The 20,864-nt window shown below is 40.8% G+C and overlaps 1 protein-coding gene across 1 annotated transcript in view; it reads right to left on the reverse strand.

Annotated features, from left to right (window-relative positions):
• GRIP1 (glutamate receptor interacting protein 1) overlaps positions 1-17,787 on the reverse strand; it is a 323,422-nt gene extending 305,635 nt beyond the window's left edge. The window contains exon 1 of the mRNA XM_027884704.1: positions 17,675-17,787. Coding sequence (XP_027740505.1) covers positions 17,675-17,729 — 55 coding nt within the window. The 5' untranslated portion in view covers positions 17,730-17,787. The remainder of the gene's footprint in view (positions 1-17,674) is intronic.
• Positions 17,788-20,864: the final 3,077 nt, after the last annotated feature.

Genomic DNA, 20,864 nt, shown 5'->3' on the forward strand with positions numbered 1-20,864 from the left:
AATGAGACAAATAAGGTCCACACATAGACAGGCATAGGCAACCCAAGAGGAGGATAAAAGAAAAAAAAAAAAGAAGAATATATGATCATCCTTATCAGTGGTTTAACTGAGTTTAAAGAAACATTCATGGACAAGTTTTGATTTTTCTTACCTCCATGACTCTATGAGCTGGTTTGTTTTTTTTTTTTCATCAGTTCATATGAACCAGGAAAATTAGGAATGTATTTAAACTAGGAAAAAGGGATCATTGAAAAAAGAAAAACAGAAAAACAGTGAAGACCAACATGAGAGAGGGATGATTGATAAAATTAATAATTCTTGCATAATCACCAAACACTTTAAAGGACAGTGAAGAGAGAAGCAGACTATGAATCCTGTCAGGGTATCCAGGGAAAACGAACAGAAGGGTAACATAACGGTAGAGGACCAATGGACAATCCAGCGAGGAGCTGTTCTCAAAGAACAACAGTAACTCTAAAAGCAGGGAGAAGGATGGATTTGTAGATTTTCAAGGTTATAATAAAGGTACGACTGGATCCGGACTATGGCCTTGGGCTCCAGTCTTCCAGTTTTAGAAAAGACACTGACCCATGACACAGGTGTGGAGAGACAAGCAACACGCACCCACACACAGCAGGTTTCTACTACAGAGAAATGGACAGCAGTGACAAGGACAGATACAGCTGAGAGCACACCCCATTGGGTAACTTCTATTTACCTGTTCTCAGGAGAACCAGAACAATCATCAGTTATCAAGCAATAACAAAAGACTTTGCAAAATTAGACTTTGAATTCCATTTCCATGCAAAACTAGTTAGACGATTACCAGATTAAATCAGGCATTTGTAGAGATGACAAGCATACTCACCTTAGAACAGTAAGCAATAAAATATTCACAGACATTTCAAATGTAATACAAATCCTCAAATTTCAGGAAAATAATAAATTTCTAACCAATATCCCCAAAAGGAAGGTTATCCTGCATTTCACTGCTAAGGAGTTTATTGCCTAGAAGCAGGAAATACCAGAGACATTAGCAAACAAAGTAGATGAGAGGACCTCTGCCTCAATGGTCACAGGAAACACTGTTCCTGTTTGAACGCTATTTTCTCACTCTTTTTCTCTCTATTATAAGAAAAATCAGTTAAAACTGAAAAAAATGCATTGCAATAACTGAACATCATTAAAGGAAAAAAAACAATGAAGTGTTATGAGGCCATACAAAAATACTAATAACATGAAGACATCAAGGCTAGTATAGGAAATTAAAATCGAAAACATTAGATAAACTAGAGAGTTAGGCAAGGTTACTTAGGTTACTGGAAAACAATTTCATGTTTTTCCATTTCTTAAGAAATTGCTCATTTTAATGTAACTAGAAATAACAAAATATAAAACCAGATTTCGCATATGTTTATTAAACACCACAGAAGAAATTAAAACATTTGCAAAATGACATGAGACGTAATTAAAAGTTTCAAACAATTTCACCCAATGATTTTTTGCTTATTCCTTAGTTTGACTATCCTAAGCTGACTTTTAATGAATAAAAATTAGAAATGCTTTTTCCAACAAATCATGTTCTGAATCTCAAATTATGCTTACACAGTCTATACTACATGCAAAGAAGGAGATGGAGGAACAACTAGACCTTTAAGGTTTTTTTTTTAATAAAAGAGACATTATGTTAGTATTTCCTTGAATGGGCAAATACCAGCTCACATCTTTGAACACCACAGCAGAACCCCTATTTGTTGTCTAACATTTGGTGATTTTATTTTCTTGTCTTTTTAATAAAACTCCTTATGAAGAAACATTAATCAGTGTGGCATTCTCACCACTGCAAATTTAATAAGGTTTCATAACAATATATTCTACCTGTTTGCCTATAGGTGCTTATGGGTGGTTTTTAGCCTGTACTTTGCCCTGAAGATTCAAATTCTTACTCTAGCTGCCCTAATTCATTGCAACCTTGAAATATCACAAAAGGGATCAAGTATATAAAACTGCATTCCAAACTCAGTTTCAGAAAAAAGCAGAACATGATGCTGATAGCTGAGTGCAGAACCTAATACAAAAACTATTTACTGCTCTTTACCAGATGATGTTTACAGGTTAAGGGAAGCCAAAGGGTGGTCATGGGGAAAGCAAGCAGTTCTTGCTGTGGTCAGATAGAAAACAAATGGTAATTGCTGTTAAACACCTCAGCTGCTTCCCCCACCATGTGTAAGTCCATCACCATCCAAAAGACAACCCTAGAAGCTCAGTAAAGCAGAAGCAAACCCTGAAAGTGTCTGAGATCAACCTCTGAAGCAATGTCCAATGTAGTCCAAATTACTCACGCATCAGGAGGAACAGTAAAGATTAAAAGTAAATTCTCCTACAGATGAACTTGGAATCATGGAATCATTTCAGTTGGACAAGACCCTTAAGACCATCAAGTCCAAACATAAACCTAGCACTGCCAAGTCCAGCCTGGTACAATTCTTCTATACAGGCTTATACACCTTGGTGTTCACACCTTAGTGTTGGCAGAGTAGACTTTTTACAAGAATAAATGTAAACCCTTGGTTTTAAGCGCAAAGGAAAAAACATGTCTCCTCTCTTCTGCGTAACTGGGCTGACACTTTATTAGCTCCCAAACTCTAAAATGGTAGATCATAAACTTGCTCTTGGAAGATCAATTAAGCAAAAGTGCATTTATTCTTGTCTATTTTTATGCAGCACCTCAGTTGAAGGGGAAAGATGACATTTTCATCACGAAAATAATACCCCTCCCTACCTGATTGAATATTTATGTTCAAAAGATGTTCCCTGAAGACTTTTTTGCAGTGAAATTTTCAATAAACATACTGAGATGCACTAGTAGAACAGACTCACACACCAATGTTCTTTACCAATGGCAATACTAAAGCCTCTTTAAAGACATGAGTATTGTCTGTTAACGGATTATTTATTTATTTATTTATTTTAACTGACTAGAAAGATACAGAGCACTAGAACAGTTTTATGGCAATTGGAGAAAAATATTGGATTTATTCAGCTTTTTTATTATTATTCAGCTTACTCCATAGATGATCCATTGACATTGGCTTCCTCCTTTTGAGGAAGAGCAGGTGGACTTGGAATCCTTCCAATGCGTTGTATTTCCACAAGGAAGTGCAGTTCTTTTCCCAGGGAAGGGGGGAACTGCCTCCTTTTGTTCTAGTTGTATTTTATAACCAACTATTAAGGAGCAATCTTGTACAGTTCTTGCAAAGGAAAGACTACAGACCACAGCATTCCACTGACTGAAGAAGAAGACATGAGAGTTCAAACTGCAAAGCAGATGTCTACTGTGATCTTGCATCAAACCATACCCTCATCCCAAGTTTTTTTCACAAAATAATACCTACCTTAAAGAAGAAAGGGTGAGGTTTATAAACCACTGCTGAAGATGAAACAAGCTAACAAACTCAAAGTTCTCTCTTCTGATGGACAAAACAGAAAACATTCAGACCTGACTGAGAGCATTTATAACTTCCTTTGGAGATTTTAATATTTCTATTGTTACTCAGATTTCAGTAACAGCTCCCAGGTGACAAAGCATTTTCAAACTACAGACATCAGCAGTCCACAAAAATAGAAAGACTGTGATGCCTCAGAGCTTTTTGGGGTTTTTTAACTTCTGTAAATTTAATGTAGCTGTATTATATCCCTTACCCTCTAGCATAATGTTTACACATACCCAACCCTATCATCCCATTCCATATCAATCCCTCTGAATTCCGTTAGTGTGTTTAGTCTTCTTCTCAAAGTAGAATTGTAGAAAAACACCCTAAGGCCTAGACCAGAAGATATCACACAGACACAGCGACCTTCAAGCCTAGAGTTTTGAAGGAACTCCAAGGACTGTGCGTGCTGCAAAGAAGATAAAGATGAGGAAGATAAAGACCCCAGACCCTATTCCCGAGGGGGCGTGTTGAGGGGCAGAATGGGGCAGAACTGGGGATGGATAAATCTGGGATTGGATGGACCTTACTCTGAAATCATAGAACCACTGTCAGAGGGCGTGCGCGTCATGTGTATTCCCCTGGGCCTCAGGCCTGAGATTAAAGGACCTACTCTCTTTATCTTATACACTTAATTGGCCTGGAGTCTTTTTTTTCCCACGTTCTCTTAAGGCAACAACTGGAATACAAAAAGTAGCAAGGATTATCTGGAAGAATATGTATTTTAAACTGTCTGGGAATTAAGGTACAAGGCATAGAAATGGCATTGTTATTTTTCCTCCAAACACCTTTCAACGCCAATTCACAGTAACAGCCCCAGAGTGTTAAATCCCTTTTTTCTCAACAGGTGATACTCATTCTATCCAATGCCATATTCCAATTTTAAAAAATCTAAGTCAAATTTATAACTGTCCCAAATGACTACAGCACAGATATCCTACTTTCAACAGATTCAGCAGAAAATTCTTACTGATTTCAACTAAGATGCTACCCTGTTTTTGTACAGTGATAACTTCTGCTTTCAGTGCTGTTACAGTCAAATATGCAGAGTGGAAAAGCTTGTGTTTTTTTAGGATCCAAATGCACAATAAATTAAAAATAAACACCCCCCCCAAAAAAAAAAATAACCAAAAATCAAAAACAAACAAAAACTCAAACAACCTTCTCAATGCTTCCACTCTGACAAAGATTTTTTTCCTCCACTATGATATATAATAGCCTCTTCATGATAATGAACCAGGCAACTGAAAATACAGTGGGATCTCAGACCTGTTTGGATAAACGGTATGTGTCACTTTTTGTGATAAAACTGCCATCCCTGATGGCATTTCTTGCACATTACTTTCATTCACAATGTAACATTTTTCAATGAGAAGAAAAGATGTTTTTCCACCAGAAAAAAAAGGAATATAAAACATCCTGCAGTTAAATACATTTAAACTTCTCTTCCAACAAAGAATGAGGAATAAGCAAAGGAATACCACCAAAGAAAAATATGCTTTACATGTTCTCTGGGGAAAAAAAAACAGTCTTTTAACAAAAAGAGAGGGAGAAAATTTAATGCTTTTTAAATCCTTTTTACCGGCTTTTTCTTTCCCCCACAAAGTAGCTATTAGTACATATCATAAGAATTTATTAAAGAAAATAAACAGTTGTTTTTAGAACTACCTTTTGATCCACTTAAGCATATACATTATAAGACTAAATTTAAGCACGCTGACTTCAAAAGGATTATTGATTCTCAAGTATCTACATCAAAAGGAGCATGGCCAGCAGGTCAAGGGAGGTAATTCTCCCCCTCTACTCTGCTCTCGTGAGCCCCCACCTGAAGCACTGCATATAGTTGTGATGCCCCCAACATAAGAAGGACATGGAACTGTTGGAGCAAGTCCAGAGGAGAGCCACAAAATCGATAAGGGGACTAGAGTACTTCTCCTACAAAGACAAGCGGAGAGAGTTGGGGCTGTTCAGCCCAGAGAAGAGAAGGTTGCATGAAGACCTCATAGCAACCTTCCAGTGTGTGAAGAGAGCACAAGAGGAAGCCGAAGTAATTAGGCATTGGAATGGGCTGCCCAGGGAAGGGGTCGATTCTCCATCCCTGGAGGTTTTTAAGATGAGATTGGATGTGGCACTCAGTGCCATAGTCTAGAAACCACAGTGGTAGTGGATCAAGGGTTGGACTCGATGATCTCAGAGGTCCTTTCCAACCCAGCTGATTCTATGATTCAAAGGGATAGGACAAGGGGGAATGGCTTCAAACTGAGAGCAGGCTTAGATTAGATGTTAGGAAGAAATTCTTTACTGTGAGGGTGGTGAGGCATTGGAACAGGTTGCCCAGAGAAGTTGTAGATGTCCCTCTGCTGAAGATGTTCAAGGTCAGATTGGATGGGGCTCTGAGCAACCTGGTGTTGTGGAAGGTGTCCCTGCCCATGGCAGGGGGGTTGGAACAAGATGATCTTTAAGGTCCCTTCCAACCCAAATCATCCTATAATTCTATCTGTACACATAAGAAGCAAAGGTTTCAGTAGCCTTGACTTAAGAGACCTTTCTCAAATGAGCATCAAATGAACTGGGATCAGATGCATAATCCGTTCATACAGCTAGAAGCTAACAGACACTACTGAGTGTCATGATCTGATCAGAAAAACACATATTTTTAAATACTTTGCTGGACTAGGGACTCCATGCAGGACAGTTTGCTGGTTCAAGCCCTTCACGTGCACATTCTGCTGACAGACAGATCTCTTGGGCATACTACCAATTCATGACAAGTTTTTTTCTTTTAATCCTCAGCATGCTATCAATTGAGGCAAAATGCTTAATATTTGATTATGAACTGGAATCCACATGCCGATACAGTAATGTATGTGTTTGAACTTGAATACACAGATTCATAACATTAGGCTAAAAATAGCTCTGTTTAAAGAATACCATCACAAACTATGACTTTAGAACAGTCCCAGGAACAGACTTTCACCTGTGCTCCCTCTGTATTGTACTTCAGTAGCACAGAATGCCACAAAAGGTATATTTCTAAATACCATGAAAATGCTTACCTTTAACCTTGCACACTCTTAAATGTGTGTAAACACAATCCTGAGCATCTTGTATAGGAATAGTCTACTTCAGTATCAACTTCCCACATTCACACAACTGCATGAAACCCCAAATTTGTCAAGTAGGACATTTAGTGGTTTCACATAAATATAAACTAAATTTTCATTTTAATAACTGAAAATAAAACCAGACAAATTACAAAAAGATACTTTATATAATTATTACAGGCAGTTAGCACTAAGGAAACAATAAGCAACACTTGAAACAAATCAATTAAAGGCTATTTTTCAATACTTTTCTACAGAGTACCAGCCTAAACACAAGAGAATTGTTCAGTTTCAACGAACAGGCCAATCATGGCATTTTTTCTTTGTGCTGACTTCCTTCGTTGCAGTTAAAGAAAAATTAAATATGCTTAGTTACAAAAAGGGGTCAGAAGAAAATACCGCCAACTCTGTTAAGGAGTAGTGGAAAAGGAAGGAAATGTCAAAACTACCCTGATGTATATTATAAGCTGGGAAGGAAAAAAAAAACATTCAAGACTATTTTTTCAGAAGACAGTTTTTCAGAAACTCACCTACAAGGATGCTTCCTATATTTAAACCTGAAGAGGACATCATAAAAATCTCACAGGCGGTGCTTTTTAAAATTACTTCAATCACTCCACAAAAAGAAACACATGTACAGGAATACAGCTCAAGGCACTACTTACCTACTATCCTGATCTTTGACAAAAGCAGAAATTAGAATACAGAGCCAGCAGCTGAACCTTCCTCTTTTTCTTTCGTTCAAAAAAAATCTATCTTAAATGGCAGAAGGAAAGTTATCTGAAAATTAAAACTCTTCTCATATTAGAGTATTCTGAAAAGAAAGAATGAGTTCCCACTAAATATTTAAACAAATAGCAGTGAATATATCTGAAATGTCTCTAAGCAGAATGATGAACAACTACAGAACACACTATTCATAATTTTTGGTTTTTAAAAAAATACATAAATATAGGTATCAGTGCATGCCTAAGTCTGTGCACATGTTAAAGAAACACCTTAAGCAGTCAGGATATTTCAAAAACTTTAGGGTTAGTGCGCTGAAGACGGACACAGACTATAAGAGAGACCATAATAAAAGCCTGAATTAGTGCATCATTTTTGTCAGCAGATGTAGCAAAAGGAATACTAAAGCCTTACAATATTCCAATCAAGATAATATGAAACTTCAGTTACAAGATATGTTTGTTCAATAAGCAAATGTGAACACACAAAAAACATCAGCCATGTTTTAACACCTCATGCTTGAAGTCGGGAGTTTTTGCTACTACTAACATTCCTGAATTAAGCCATTGACTCACAAGAGCTGCAAGTGTAAAGCTACCGAGTTCTCCTTATATATTATCCATCTCATTCTTTCACTCCCCTCTCCATAGAGTTGCCCGCACCTCAACTGAAAGCATTCCATCAACTGCATCCCTTTTGACATGCAAATCCTGCAAGTTTATCTGGCTCCTGCACATTTTGTAAACAATCCTAGAAACAGGTGAAATTAAAAGCACTCCAAATTGTAATTTCAAAATACGCTTCTGTGACAGAGGAGACATTTCGTCAGTCCTGTCAAATCATGGTGCACACAGAATCTTTTACAACACAGTTTACCTAAAGCCAATACCTAATATACCATTTGTCTTGGAAAAGGCTAGTACTACCAAAAAAAAAGTCAAAGTAAACTACAGGTATATTCCTCACAAAATTGGAAGCTTTATCAAACACATCATGTTTTAAAAACACTCAGGCTCAAAGTTTCTCACTGCATTCAAAAACATTGTGATATTTACAAACATGATCCAGAAAATGTAAAATTATGAAAGAATAAAACTGGTAGATATACATAGAGGAGGCAACATATTTTTGGCTGTACTTTTCTCTGACTTTTCAGAAGAGACCTTGGACTAAGAAACAGCCTCCACTAACAGCTACAATGGCTCAGTAAATTTGCTGCCACAAGTGAATTAACCTTCAGAATCCAGAAGAGTTGCATCCATTTACCAGACAGTGAATTTCACTCCCCAGAGTATTTGCTGTGTGACTACCATTCCTCCTCCTGCCCAGCTGTTACGTAAATAATCCATTCCTAACACAAAAACAACTAAATACTTCAGTGAAAATGCCACTGAGATTAAATTTTTGTCAGAGTAGTAAAAGCGTGTTTATTCCACAACAAAGTCATCTCAGACTCTGGTCCCAACCCTGTTAAGAGGGACAGGGGTTCAAGTGATGATAAAATCCTTCCAGTTACCAATGTTGTAAAGTGATTTTGAGAAAGCAAAGTATAGCAGGGAGCTTGATGCAATTCATACATTGGAACTATCCTGGCTTTGTTCAGATGCCAAAAAAACTTCTCAGGTGAGAGGCAGCACCTGTGAGCACCAGCTCATTCCTGATCTTCAGTAAAGAGGAGTAATTATGGTGAAAGCAGAAGCAGAAGGGGAAGCTGCTCTTTGCAACAGCAGTACAAAGGACTCAGTATCCGGTCCACAGAGATGACATTGCAAATAAAAAAGAATAATATAGTTCAAATACTTCAAAGATGTGTTATTTCTATTTCAATAACAACTTGCTATAACCTTCTGTCTTCCTGCCCATGCAGAACACATTTATCACACAGATATTTTTGACCACTGGATTTGGTGTGATGTTAGCTGTTACCTAACCCCCCAAAAACTGCCAGCTATTGTCCTTAATTTGCTTGCCTGCAAAAAATTGTTCTCATGAATACCATCCCACTGCAGACAAAACAAAACTGACAAACAAGCGTTGGACTGTGGAACACCTGTCTCCATCACAGACAATTGCAGAAAGCTGGCTCTACTTCTGTGGCTCTAACCGATATCCATACGAACAAAAAGCTTGAAACACGAGGAATCATCTCAGATGTGGTTCACCTAAACACATGCTCCAGTCACTGACATATTCTTCATTTTGTTGGTTAAATGTAAATGTGTTGGTTTTAATTCACACATTACAGTGTGGGACAGAGAGACCATGTCTCACTGTACATTCACCTACCAGGAAACTGCTTCAGCAAGAAAATGCTACACTACATAGCATGGTTCAGTAAACAAAAATAAGTATTTCAAATAGTGCCTGCCTTCCTAAGAAAGACAGTTACTGAGAGGACACATTCTGGCAATACTTTACAACATCAAAATACTGTCTGTTAATAAGGAAAAGTTTGTATTCATTTACACAGTATTAAATTACTAACCCATAAAATGGTGGCACTAAAAGTTCAGCCTCATCCCACTGGTAAAAAAAAATTCTGAAAATTTATTTTTATCTGTCATCATTACATTCCTATCTTTATGTTTCAGGGAATAATTTCTGTTATTTTGAGAGGAGACAAACTTCAGTGAGAACAGTAGAACTTCCTACTATCTATGCAATGTAAAGAAGATGCCAATGTAAAGAAGATGCTATGTAAAGAAGATGCCAAAAATATTAAAATATTCCCTGAAGTTTTCCCTTCAGAGTAGCAGAATCTTCTCAGTGCTGATTTTCACTAATAAGAAAAAATAAACAAGGCACAAACAAGACTGAGTCAGTCATACCTGCCATTATCATTTCCTGTGGTGATTTTCAAAGACAAAAGACAACAAAATTTCATGTGGAATATGTACTGGTATCAAAACTGTCTGTCCCTGCTTACCTGTTTTTTTTTTACTTCCTATGTTCTCTATAAACTATTTCAACAGTAAGCAAAAAACACTGCTTCTAAGTTGTGATGCAGAATCAGTGAAATACACCACTTGCACTGATAACGACTTTGAAAAAAACCCAAACATTAGACCATCAACATCATTCAGAGCCATAAAGTCTTGCCACTTCATATCACAGAAAATGCCAAAAGAGTTTGTGTTCCTCAGCCAGCCAGCAGAGTCAGTGCCAGCAGGAAGAGGAAAGAAAAAAAAAAACAAAAAGCAAACAAACAAAAAACAAACAAACAAAAAAAAACAGTAGCAGGGTTATACAGCAATCAAGATTACTTGCATCCAATATAAATGTTATTATTTTACCCTGAATTTTAGAAAATGTCACAATCGTCTTGGCCAAAGAAAACACTGAGCAGGTGATCACCCTGACCCCACACACATAGGATGCTGACACACCGTTACTCTGTTTTGCCTAAGTCAGGATGGATGGTAGTCTTGACATTTCAAAACACATATAAATTCAAATAGCTTAGGTAAAACATTCAAATACAACAGAATTTTACAGCCACAATCGTAAGACTCTTACAGATAACTGGTGGGAGCCCCTGGTGATCTAGGGGGTAAAGGTGCTGCACTGTCACTGCAGAGACCCGGGTTCGATTCCCGGTCGGGGCCCCTCCCCGGGCAGATGGAGCTCGTTAGCCCTGTAAGGCAATCCATCTACGTCCTGAGGACCTCGCTGCCACCGTCCAAGCGTGCTTGGCCCCGGCAGATGAACCTCAGGATTAAAGGGTGGGCTCAGTTCCGCGCACACTGTGTCTCACCTAAAAAATCCAATGCGCAGGCTGGAAGGTGGAAAGACCTTCCCCGGTTCTTCGTTCGCGAAGACTGGCCATTACAGATAACTGATGACTCAGCGCACTTTTTTTTCCAAGAGCACCAGCAAGCAGTGGAGAGAAACTGCACACCAAGTCTTACCTACTTTAACCACCAGAGTGCAACATGGTCTTGACAGCTCTTCAGGGAAAGCCTTGAGCTATGGCAGCTCAGGTAATTTTGAATAATACTAAAGAAACAATCCATAGCAGGGATATAGGTAAGTATTGAGATTCAAGGGAAATTGTCTACGTCTAAATTACTGAAGGATCTAACACGGAAGCTTCTGTGTTTCCAGTCATGTCTCTCTCTAATGTTTCAGTGCACAAGAAACTGATCAAAAACTTGTTTAGAGCTTATATCCTTCAGAGCTCCCAGATACCCTCAAAAGTAACTGTGCCTGTCAGAGGCAAACAGTGCTTCAAATTCTACGTTGCTGTTCTTTGACGAAAGCTAGTGTTTGCTGCCATTACTCTCTGTTGTCAAATATAACCGCATTTCTGATGAACATTAGCAAAAATTGCCCTCCCTCTGCAGAAAAAAAAAAAAAAAATTTGCTTGCACCCAGTATCTCACATTTTCTTTCTATATGGGGAAAAACCTTGGTTATTACTCAGACACAGTAAATGATCATCTCCCAGCAATCAGTGAAGACCATATATTCATGAAGATTCAGTGAACTCTTTTAATACTACAGGCCATAAAATGCTGATAACTTGGCCCTGCAGATTGCAAGAGATGTAGATGCTTTTTGTCTATTCTCAGTTACCTTCATGCTAAAAAGGCACTAGGGAGCAATAGTTGCCTCCTTTCCATCCCTGTGTTAGAGTCCTCCTGGTCCCAGCAGATTTTAAGAGAAAGAATGCAAAAACTGACAGAGCATGCCTGTGTCCTTTGCATGCTGATGAAAACCGCCTCTAGAGTGTCATCTTATTCCACCTGGCAAAGGGTTTCAACAACATTCAGTTTAGCAAACAGAGAAAGACCAACTGTCCAAGACCCAGTTCAGTCAAGACTGCAAGACTGAGGTGATAAGAGGCAGAAGCTCTGACAAGGCAAGGACATACAATTGGTAATTAGTATTTTGTTATTAATCTATCTTCTAGAATTAATGTTTTCCAATTTGAGATTTAGTTGTAGTTTCAGATGCAGGAATGCAGCTAGTTAAACCAGCTTCTTATGTCAGCAGCTGAGATATGATGACGTTTCCTTTTATTTTTCTTCTTCTTCACTTTCATTTTGTCCATTACTTCTTCACCTTAAATGTAAGCAACTACAGTGTGCTTTGCGTATCATAACTGACCAAATATCCCAATTGTTCACGCACTAGGTATCTATCCGGACTCCACACTAAATTTCAGCAATGCCTTCCAAGCATCTCTCTCCACATGTTCATCCCCGACACCCAGTCCTGATTATTAGGGCTGCCACTGCAAGCAAATCATCTCCTCACAAAAGGCTTTCTGCCATCCAGGTTACACTTTAACTTTTCAGAAGGCATGTGACAGAAGTGAGAAAACAGATAAAGACAAACAGAAGGCCTCTGCACAAGGTTTCCAATCCTAGGTGTCCAGTTCTCACTTTCTTCAGTTTCTAAGGACCCATGTAAGCTCAAGAAGAAAGAAATTCCTCTTGCCTTACCAGGTGAGAGCCTGAAACACAATGGACAGTCAGCCTCAGCCTCCTGTGTTCAAAATCTAGAAGCTAATTTTTAACATGCACCTGGAAAGAGTATGAAGCATAACCTCCCTAAAGTGGCCTCACTTGATCAGATGCAAATTGTTAACCCACAATAACATGATTAACTTCAGTAACAGGCCCATATCTCTACCTTATCTAAGAAACTGATTCTCTTCCAGCTTAAGATGAGCAGACAAGCTCATGCAGCAGTAACCTCAGAGATAGATGCTTGTTGTCAGCACATCCTCTATAAGAACATGCTGGTTTTGAACTTAAGGCAGGATTCACACAATACTTGCATATTTTTTTATCCTTGAGTTCTGAGTTTTAAAACATTTCCTAGTGTTTCCTTTAAAATGCTTCCTAAAGTTTACCTCATTTCCCTGACTTTCAAGAACTGTGAACATGGATGGAGGAGCAGAAAATAAAAATGCAATCTTTCCCTCTTTCTCAATGTAACTGGGCTAATATGTGTTAAACATAGAGGGGAAAAAAACTGTGGAACACATAATGCTTAAAAAAAAATAAAAAAAAAAATAAACAAGGCCAAAGAATACTTAGATGCATTCTTAAAATTAACAAGCAGGAACATTAAGGGATCTCAAGCAGTCCCATAGTGAGCATATAAGATACACAAACACTATTTTCTGTACTCCTGTCAAACTTGATCACCTATAAAGTTGAAACAGGAGTTCCATAAAACACCTTAATTTCACTTGATTGGAAGGGATATTGAACAAAATTCCAGTAATATTTTTCTTCCTATTTACTCAGCTATCACTTCAACAACAAGTATTTTAGGTGGTTTATAACGAGATCTGAGTCTTAGGCAGAAAACTGGGAAGGAGGAAAGTGTGCCCAGAATTTTAAAGACACTGTCTTACACTGGTACAACTTCACATATCATTTTAAAAATGACAGGGTTTACTGCATCAGGTATATGTTACAGATCTTTTGCTCAACACAGAGCACAATTCCCATTTTCTAAAGGACACAACTCTTTGTGATAATTGTGGTGGTGGAAGCCAGAAGCAGCATCATCACTGCAGACTACAGTTCGATTACAGAGCAGGCAGCAGAATACCACTAACTGTGCTGCAGCATGCACAAAAAAGAGCTATCCACTTCATATTTTAAATACGGTTTTAGCCTCTGAAAACTAGCATAATATGATTTTTTTGGTTGACGTAAGTATCCCACATAATTTTCACAGAGAAGACATCTAAAAATACTTGTTGAAATACCACTGATTGCCACCCCTCAGAAGAGAATCTTCTCCACCACAAGGCACTCTTCTAAATGCTAAACCCAACGTGCACACACACGCTCTGATGCTTGGAACATTAATCCAAGTTACTTTCCTTCACTCAGGGTATCAATTGTTGCCAGGGTGAGCCAACAGCATTGACCATGTCTCTGCTACTTCATTTCACCAAGACTGGTCAATTTCCATTAGCAAAATTCTTATTTTGTCGAGTTTTTGGATAACCTCTATTTCAGCACATGACTTGTAGGAACAACAACGACAGGCTGCACGCTAAGGACTTTTTGAGTTAGGTATTCAATATAGATGAGGAGCTCTGAAGTAAAGAAAGGGCAAACAAGTATACTGATACACTAAAATAACCCCATCTGGAGCAAACCCAGTATGTCTGCACAAGGTTATCACCCTCTGCAATATCCCAGCAGCTCCTACATCAAAACAAAGCAGTTCCTTGGGTAGATTTTAAGTTGATCCCTCTCGCAACAGAACACACTACTGCAGTAGCACTGCCATCCAGACATACCACATGAACTGAGCATCAGGGGAGAAGCAACGGCCTTGAAGTGCTCCCCAAAGCAGTACTGCATTGGTTTAGACGAAGACCATCAGTACACATTGAACCTTTTATACTGCAGTGCCTTGAGGATACGGTGAAATTTCCACGTCCACGTCCTCTCTAACAAATCCACCCACCTCTCAAGCCTCACATCTTAGTGCCCAGAACTTCTTTCTCTTCCACAGATGAGGACATGAGGGCCCAATCAGCTTCCTACAAGGTGCATGCAGAGGACCTGGGATCCGTATTGGACAGAGCTCTCGAGAGGCTGCTAAAGGGAAGCCTGTGAGGTCTGAGGGGAAAAGATGGTCTGGTACAAACCATTTGTGGTTCACCAGAGGGAAATCTTTCCCTTCCCAGTTTTCCCAGCACCTCCAACACCGACATTTTCCAATTCAATTCTGCTGCTACTAACAGACTTCAAATTAAGGCTGCACAGTACCTGTTTATTATGACAAAGAAGGGGGGTACGGACTGTGGATGTAATAAAGCCAGCAGGGGAGGCTTCCCTAAAAGGGAAAGACAGCAGGAGGCACATGGATAAACTGGCATTACTTAGCTACTCACTTCTCTTCTGAGATTTACTTTGGTTTGTGGTTGTGGAGTATTTTTCTGGTTTGGATGGGTTGTTTCTTTCCTTTTCATTTTATAGTTGGTTTTACAAGTGATCACCACAGAGACACTTCAGTGCCAAATTAACTTAGCAGGTCTGTGTTGTTATACAGCAAAATCATGACTAGTCAGTCCTGCTGGTATTCATGGGGTTGAATAAAGCCTAGCTCCTCTTACAGAAACAAAACACTGGTTTAAACAATCAGATCACAGCAACATAAAGTCAAAGAAAATATACGTGCATTTAAATATTTCTTATTCTTATATTCTATGAGAGTATTATTATCCAATATACGCATGCACTTAGGATGGATAAACGGATATTCTACATTCTGTATGTAAGCAGGTTTGTATATGTGACATAAAAGGAATTTATATTACTAAATATTTCACACACGGTATTACTCCATACCTAAAATACAGAAAGTTATCAGCTACAATGTGAGTTTCAAATAACACTATTTACATTCACAAAAGTCTTCTGATAGCACAATGTACACAAAATCTTCTGCAGAGTAACTGAATGGAAATATTTTCTAGAAACGGAAGAGGAGGATGTTAGCACAACTGGCTTTGAACCAGAATTTAACTGTATCTCTAATTGCCTTTTACTCAATGCCACACTAAACTCCTACATTAGCTAAAGATGCACCTCCATTTCATTACGACACTGGCTGTTCTTCTGTCTAGTTCGAAAAGCTTTATTTCATCTATTCTTCATACTCAAGAACTATTAAATTCAACACTGATTAACTATTTTGGCTACTGAATATTTTTCCGAGTCTAAATTAAAAAAGTTCCAGTGACTGGAATCCTGCTAAATTACTAACTAAACTTGAGCACTATACAATGCAACATACTTCAGATGGTAATAATTTACTTTAGGCACAGTTATTTACACAACTGAAATACAATAAAGGAAAGCATCAGTGATAAGACTATTAACATATAAATCTATTCATCTTCATAATGAAGAGGAAAGAGATTAAATAGAAATAGGAATAAACAAGAACTGTTTAAAAATCAGTATTCTAACTGCCACTAAACCCATCAGAGCAAAACCACCACCATTGCTTACTCTGAATAACGACAAGTCCACACGTTACAGCTCATGACACAACCTTTATGCAGAATGAAATGAGAAAACCTTTCCAGTTTCTGACATAGCCAGACTAGACCCTTACTAAAGTTCCCTCATCTGTAAAAGCATCTGATATATTTTGACAACTGTCATCCATCCTGTTTCTGTGATTTCTCAGCTACACAGATTCCTGACATAAAGAAATATGACCACAGATTTCAGTAATGATGTATTTACTAAGAGTAAAGACTAAAAATCTTGCTTTTCACAGCTGAAATGCCTGCTCCCATTTCAGTGACTGTTTTCATGATGTCATGTATTTGCGATGAACTTCCCATTAGGGACAGGATTTACTAGTCAGAAGCAGGACAGTGGTTCTGCAACAGACCTCCACCTCCAATGCAAGGGAACGAGACTTCTTCCACATAGCAAACAGAACCTCCTCCTTTTTAGTACTTGGTAAATTGTTGTCCGTAGCAGGACAGCCAGCTACCCAACGCGGCGGCAACCAAACCCAAACGTCCTACTTCAGGACTTTATATGCTACCACAGAATTCAACTGTAAATCAAAGGCGTAAGACGACGGACATACCTGAGTTTAAATGATGTACGAGCCTTTTTGCCACTGACTCACAGAGCAGGTAACACAATACCTATTCGTGACAAAAGCCCTCTCTGAGGAAAGGGCAAAGTTACCTTTCTATTAAAATAAATAGAGTGTTTATTTTGAAAAGCGACCAGAAATGATCTTGATTCCGCCAGCACCGACCCGTACGGCGGAGTTGGGGAACCTGAGGCCATCCCTCGGCCGCTGCCAGTACTCGGGGCAGCTCCTGCGGGCACTGCTGGGCGCCGAGGTGCGATCGCTGCCGGTTCGCAGCGGGCGATCGCGGATCCCGCAGTGCCGGCGCCCCACGAGGAGCGACGGGACAGGTCCAGCAGCGGGGGCAGAGCCATACGCGGAGAAGTTTCCCGAAGTCACTCGGAAACCCCCCGGCTCACGCCCCCCGGCTGTAGAAGCCCGGCCCGGGGTAGCGCAGGCGGCAGCACCTCGGAGAAAAGTTAAGTTGCAGCGAGAGCCGGAGCGGCGGGGCCCGGCCCAGGGTGTCCCCCTCGCCCCGCCGCGGGTGCTGGCCCCCGGCCGCCGCCGCCCCGCATGCCACCCGCTCCAGGACCGCGGCGGCGGAGCAAGATGGAAGGCGCGGGGCCGCCCGCCCGTCCCACCGCGGGGCGGGAGCCGCCGTGCCCTGGGGATGTGCCGGGGAGGGGGCGCCCGACGGCGCCGCAGCCCCCCGCCCTCCCGCCTGCCTTCCCGCGCGGCGGGCGGCTGGCGCCCCCGGTGCTCCGCGCTCACCTCGCTCCGGCTCGGCTTGCAGGCAGATGGGGATGTTCTTCTTCCAGCCCGGCATGGCTCCGCGCTCCCCGCTCAGCGCTGCTGTGGCGGCGGGGGGCGGCTCATGGCACGGAGAGGCGGCGGCGACCCACGCGCAGCGGGAAGTCGGCAGCTCCGGCGGGCAAGGGCGGAGGGGCGGCGGCCGCGCGGTGGGAGGGAGGGAGGACGGGGGAGGGGAGGTGGCGGAGCTCCGCCAGCCGGGGGGACGGGAGGCAGGCAGGGAGGGAGGGAGGGAAGGCGAGGGCTCTCCCCGGTTCAGCCGGGGACCGGAGGGGTGGGCGGGGGGATTGTGGGAGGCAGAGGGAGGCGCGGAGCAGTGCCCGGCCCCAGCCCTGGCGCCGCCGGCAGGTGGCTGAAGCCGGCAGCTGCACAATGGAGAGCCCCGAGCGGCCTCGCCCGGCCCCGCTCGGGCACGGCGGGACCAGGTGGGGCGGGGTAGGGGTCGCCACCGCCTCTCGGCCGCCAGGTGCGGACGGGGCGTGGAGCTCCCTCCTGAGCGGGGGAGGGGCGCGGGGGCTGCGGGCGCGGCCGTGCCACGAGCGTTCGCGGCAGCGGGGCCGGCAGCGGGGCGGGGAATTGCACCCTGTGCAAGGGTCTGTGTTTCGGCCCCTGCGGGCACCCGAAGTGCGGGGTCGGCGTGTGCTGTCCGTCCCGCCGGCCCCTCGCCTCAGCCCGCGGCTCCCGCTTCAGGGACGCAGCACTGGAATGGGCTCGTCCTTTTTCCTCCGCAATTCCCGACTGGCCAGTTTGCCTGCACGTAGGTGTTCGAAAGCTGGGGAATAAGGAGTTAAAACAGAGGCAAACTCCCACGGAGCGGCACCGATCAAATAAACAAGAATTTGCGCCATAAAGAGTCCAGGACCCGATTGTGACAGATCGGATTTCTATTACAGCCAATTCCTTGCGACCTTTTGACCAAAAGACTTCAAATCTCACCACTAAAATTATTTCTTTCACAACCATATCCTAATAGGAGAGTAATGCTGCGGCAATCAAGTATTCCTTTTATTTTTTTACAGGGGAAAAAAATCCTACTATAAAAATTCAAAGTGGCAGGTTTGCACGTTACTTGAAAATAATGATAGTAGTACAGATGACACTTTTTAATTTCCCAAGGCACTTCTGGGCATGGACTGCAATAAGAGCTTCATCCTGCCTAAAAATTATGTTGTGATTATTTTTATATTGTACTTTCCTCATATTTATAGAAGTTGTATCATTTTATATGGTCAAACAACTACATGTGAACCCTTTATTCAGATGAAGATTTGAAGGGTTTCCTAGGTTTAATTTATGCTGTAAATATGACAGTTTCCTGACACAGCATTCTTCTATGCTGACTTTGTGCCAGCCCTTCAAGCAGAATGTGTGTCTTGCTACTCATGAAAACCCCTTGTTTAAAATCCCACTGATGAGAGCAGCAGCTCCTGGCTTTTACTGGATTGCACTTGGGCCACAGTCCCATCATCAGTAATGCTGCAGGATCATTGAGCAATATCAAGTGATTAAACAGAGAGTAGGTATATCCTGGATTTCTGCTGAATTAAGAGGAAGACTTGCTTTTGTTGGCAAGTCTCTTGCAGCCTATGAGAGGACAGGTGATACCTGATCTAGAACAAAACCCAGCAACATGGTGTTAACAAACCAAAAACATTTTACCTAGATAAAAGTGTCAGACTGGGTTTATGTCAGCTTTGAATCATGTGACCACTGATATTTTTGTTTCATTATTGGGGGCACTAAATTTGGATTTCCTGCATATTTGAACCACAATCTTGTGTTCTTTATTCAAGAAGAGACATGTTTATGCTAATATTCGCCTTACTTACATAGTCCTTTTACTTAAATAATGTTGGGCTTTTTTTTACTGGTATTTCTAAAGAAAAATGTGAGTATGTATAGGAATTTCTAAGCATTATAAACTAAACATTTCCAGCCAGTTTCTTTGCTCACAGGGCAAAGCTTCCAGAAGATGCCTTTGGGGTGTTCAAGCATGTTCAGAGAAAATGGAGAGGGACAAGACTCTGTAGTCGCTAAGCCCAACAGGCACCGACAAAAGGAGCAGGTGTTGAAAACTGTCCCAGGAGTTCCGGGGGAATACACAGCCAGGAATAGGTTTCAAGGCAATGAAGCAGTTTAGAAGTCATATAGTTACTTTAAAAAGAAAATTACTTTGGCATTTACCTCTGCTATTTCTTACATGAAACCTGGGCTTTCAAGTACTGTGGGATGAAATAAAACTTCATGGAATTGTGTCATCCGTGTCCTAAATCTTACATATTTTACAATCTTAAAATTCTTACAATCTCTGATGTCCAGCTTTTACTCCTGGCATTTCCATTATGAATAAAAGAATACAAACATTGAGCCTTAAAATTGTGGTTCTGATCCTCCAGGCAATTTTTTCCCAGCACTGGAATTCTGCATAATTGCAGATCAGAGGAATTAAGAAGTAGATTGCCCTACTCTTCAGTCCACAATAAGCCATTTTCTAGCTGTTTTTTATAGTGTCATCATGTTGAATTTGAGTAAGAATTCCTTAGGACTGAATGTGGGATTTTTCAGAATTCTGCAGGAGTCATAAAATTCCAGCTGCTGGTTTGGATTTGCTCCAAAAATGTGTTTCAAAATGAGGGATAAGTCCTTTTTTTTTTTTTTTTTTTTAATATCACTGATTTCTCAGGAATAAATATACTGCATATTAAATAGCTATTTGCATCATTGAATGGAATATGCATACTTCTCTCTGTCTTATGCAGGACTTTACAAATAAATCATTCTAGGCAATGGCAATCTATAATTCCCCATTTCTTTGCTACAGGAGAAGCTTTCATGGGTGCCTGGCTCAAGATAATTTAATTGCATTCTCTTACTCACATGAGCTGTTTTACACTGAACAACTGCTTCTTCATATCCCAATGCTAGTAATGGAAGAAAGCAGTCACCTGATTTAGATGTGCATTTTATGGCAAATATATCACACTGGCAGCATATAAACTTCCTGACAGCTCTTTTTTGTCTACAGCTTTTTCCCTCAGAGAATTTTAAATTAATTGAATCTTGATTTTCAAGGAACTACCCTTTCTTCTTATTTGATGCTGCAGTATGGAGGTCATCTGAAGTGTGTACAATAAGACCCTAGAATTAATCA

Source organism: Empidonax traillii, unplaced genomic scaffold (assembly GCF_003031625.1).
Source record: "Empidonax traillii isolate 1590-97213 ecotype Southwest subspecies unplaced genomic scaffold, ASM303162v1 scaffold153:size895095, whole genome shotgun sequence".
Lineage (NCBI taxonomy): Eukaryota > Metazoa > Chordata > Aves > Passeriformes > Tyrannidae > Empidonax > Empidonax traillii.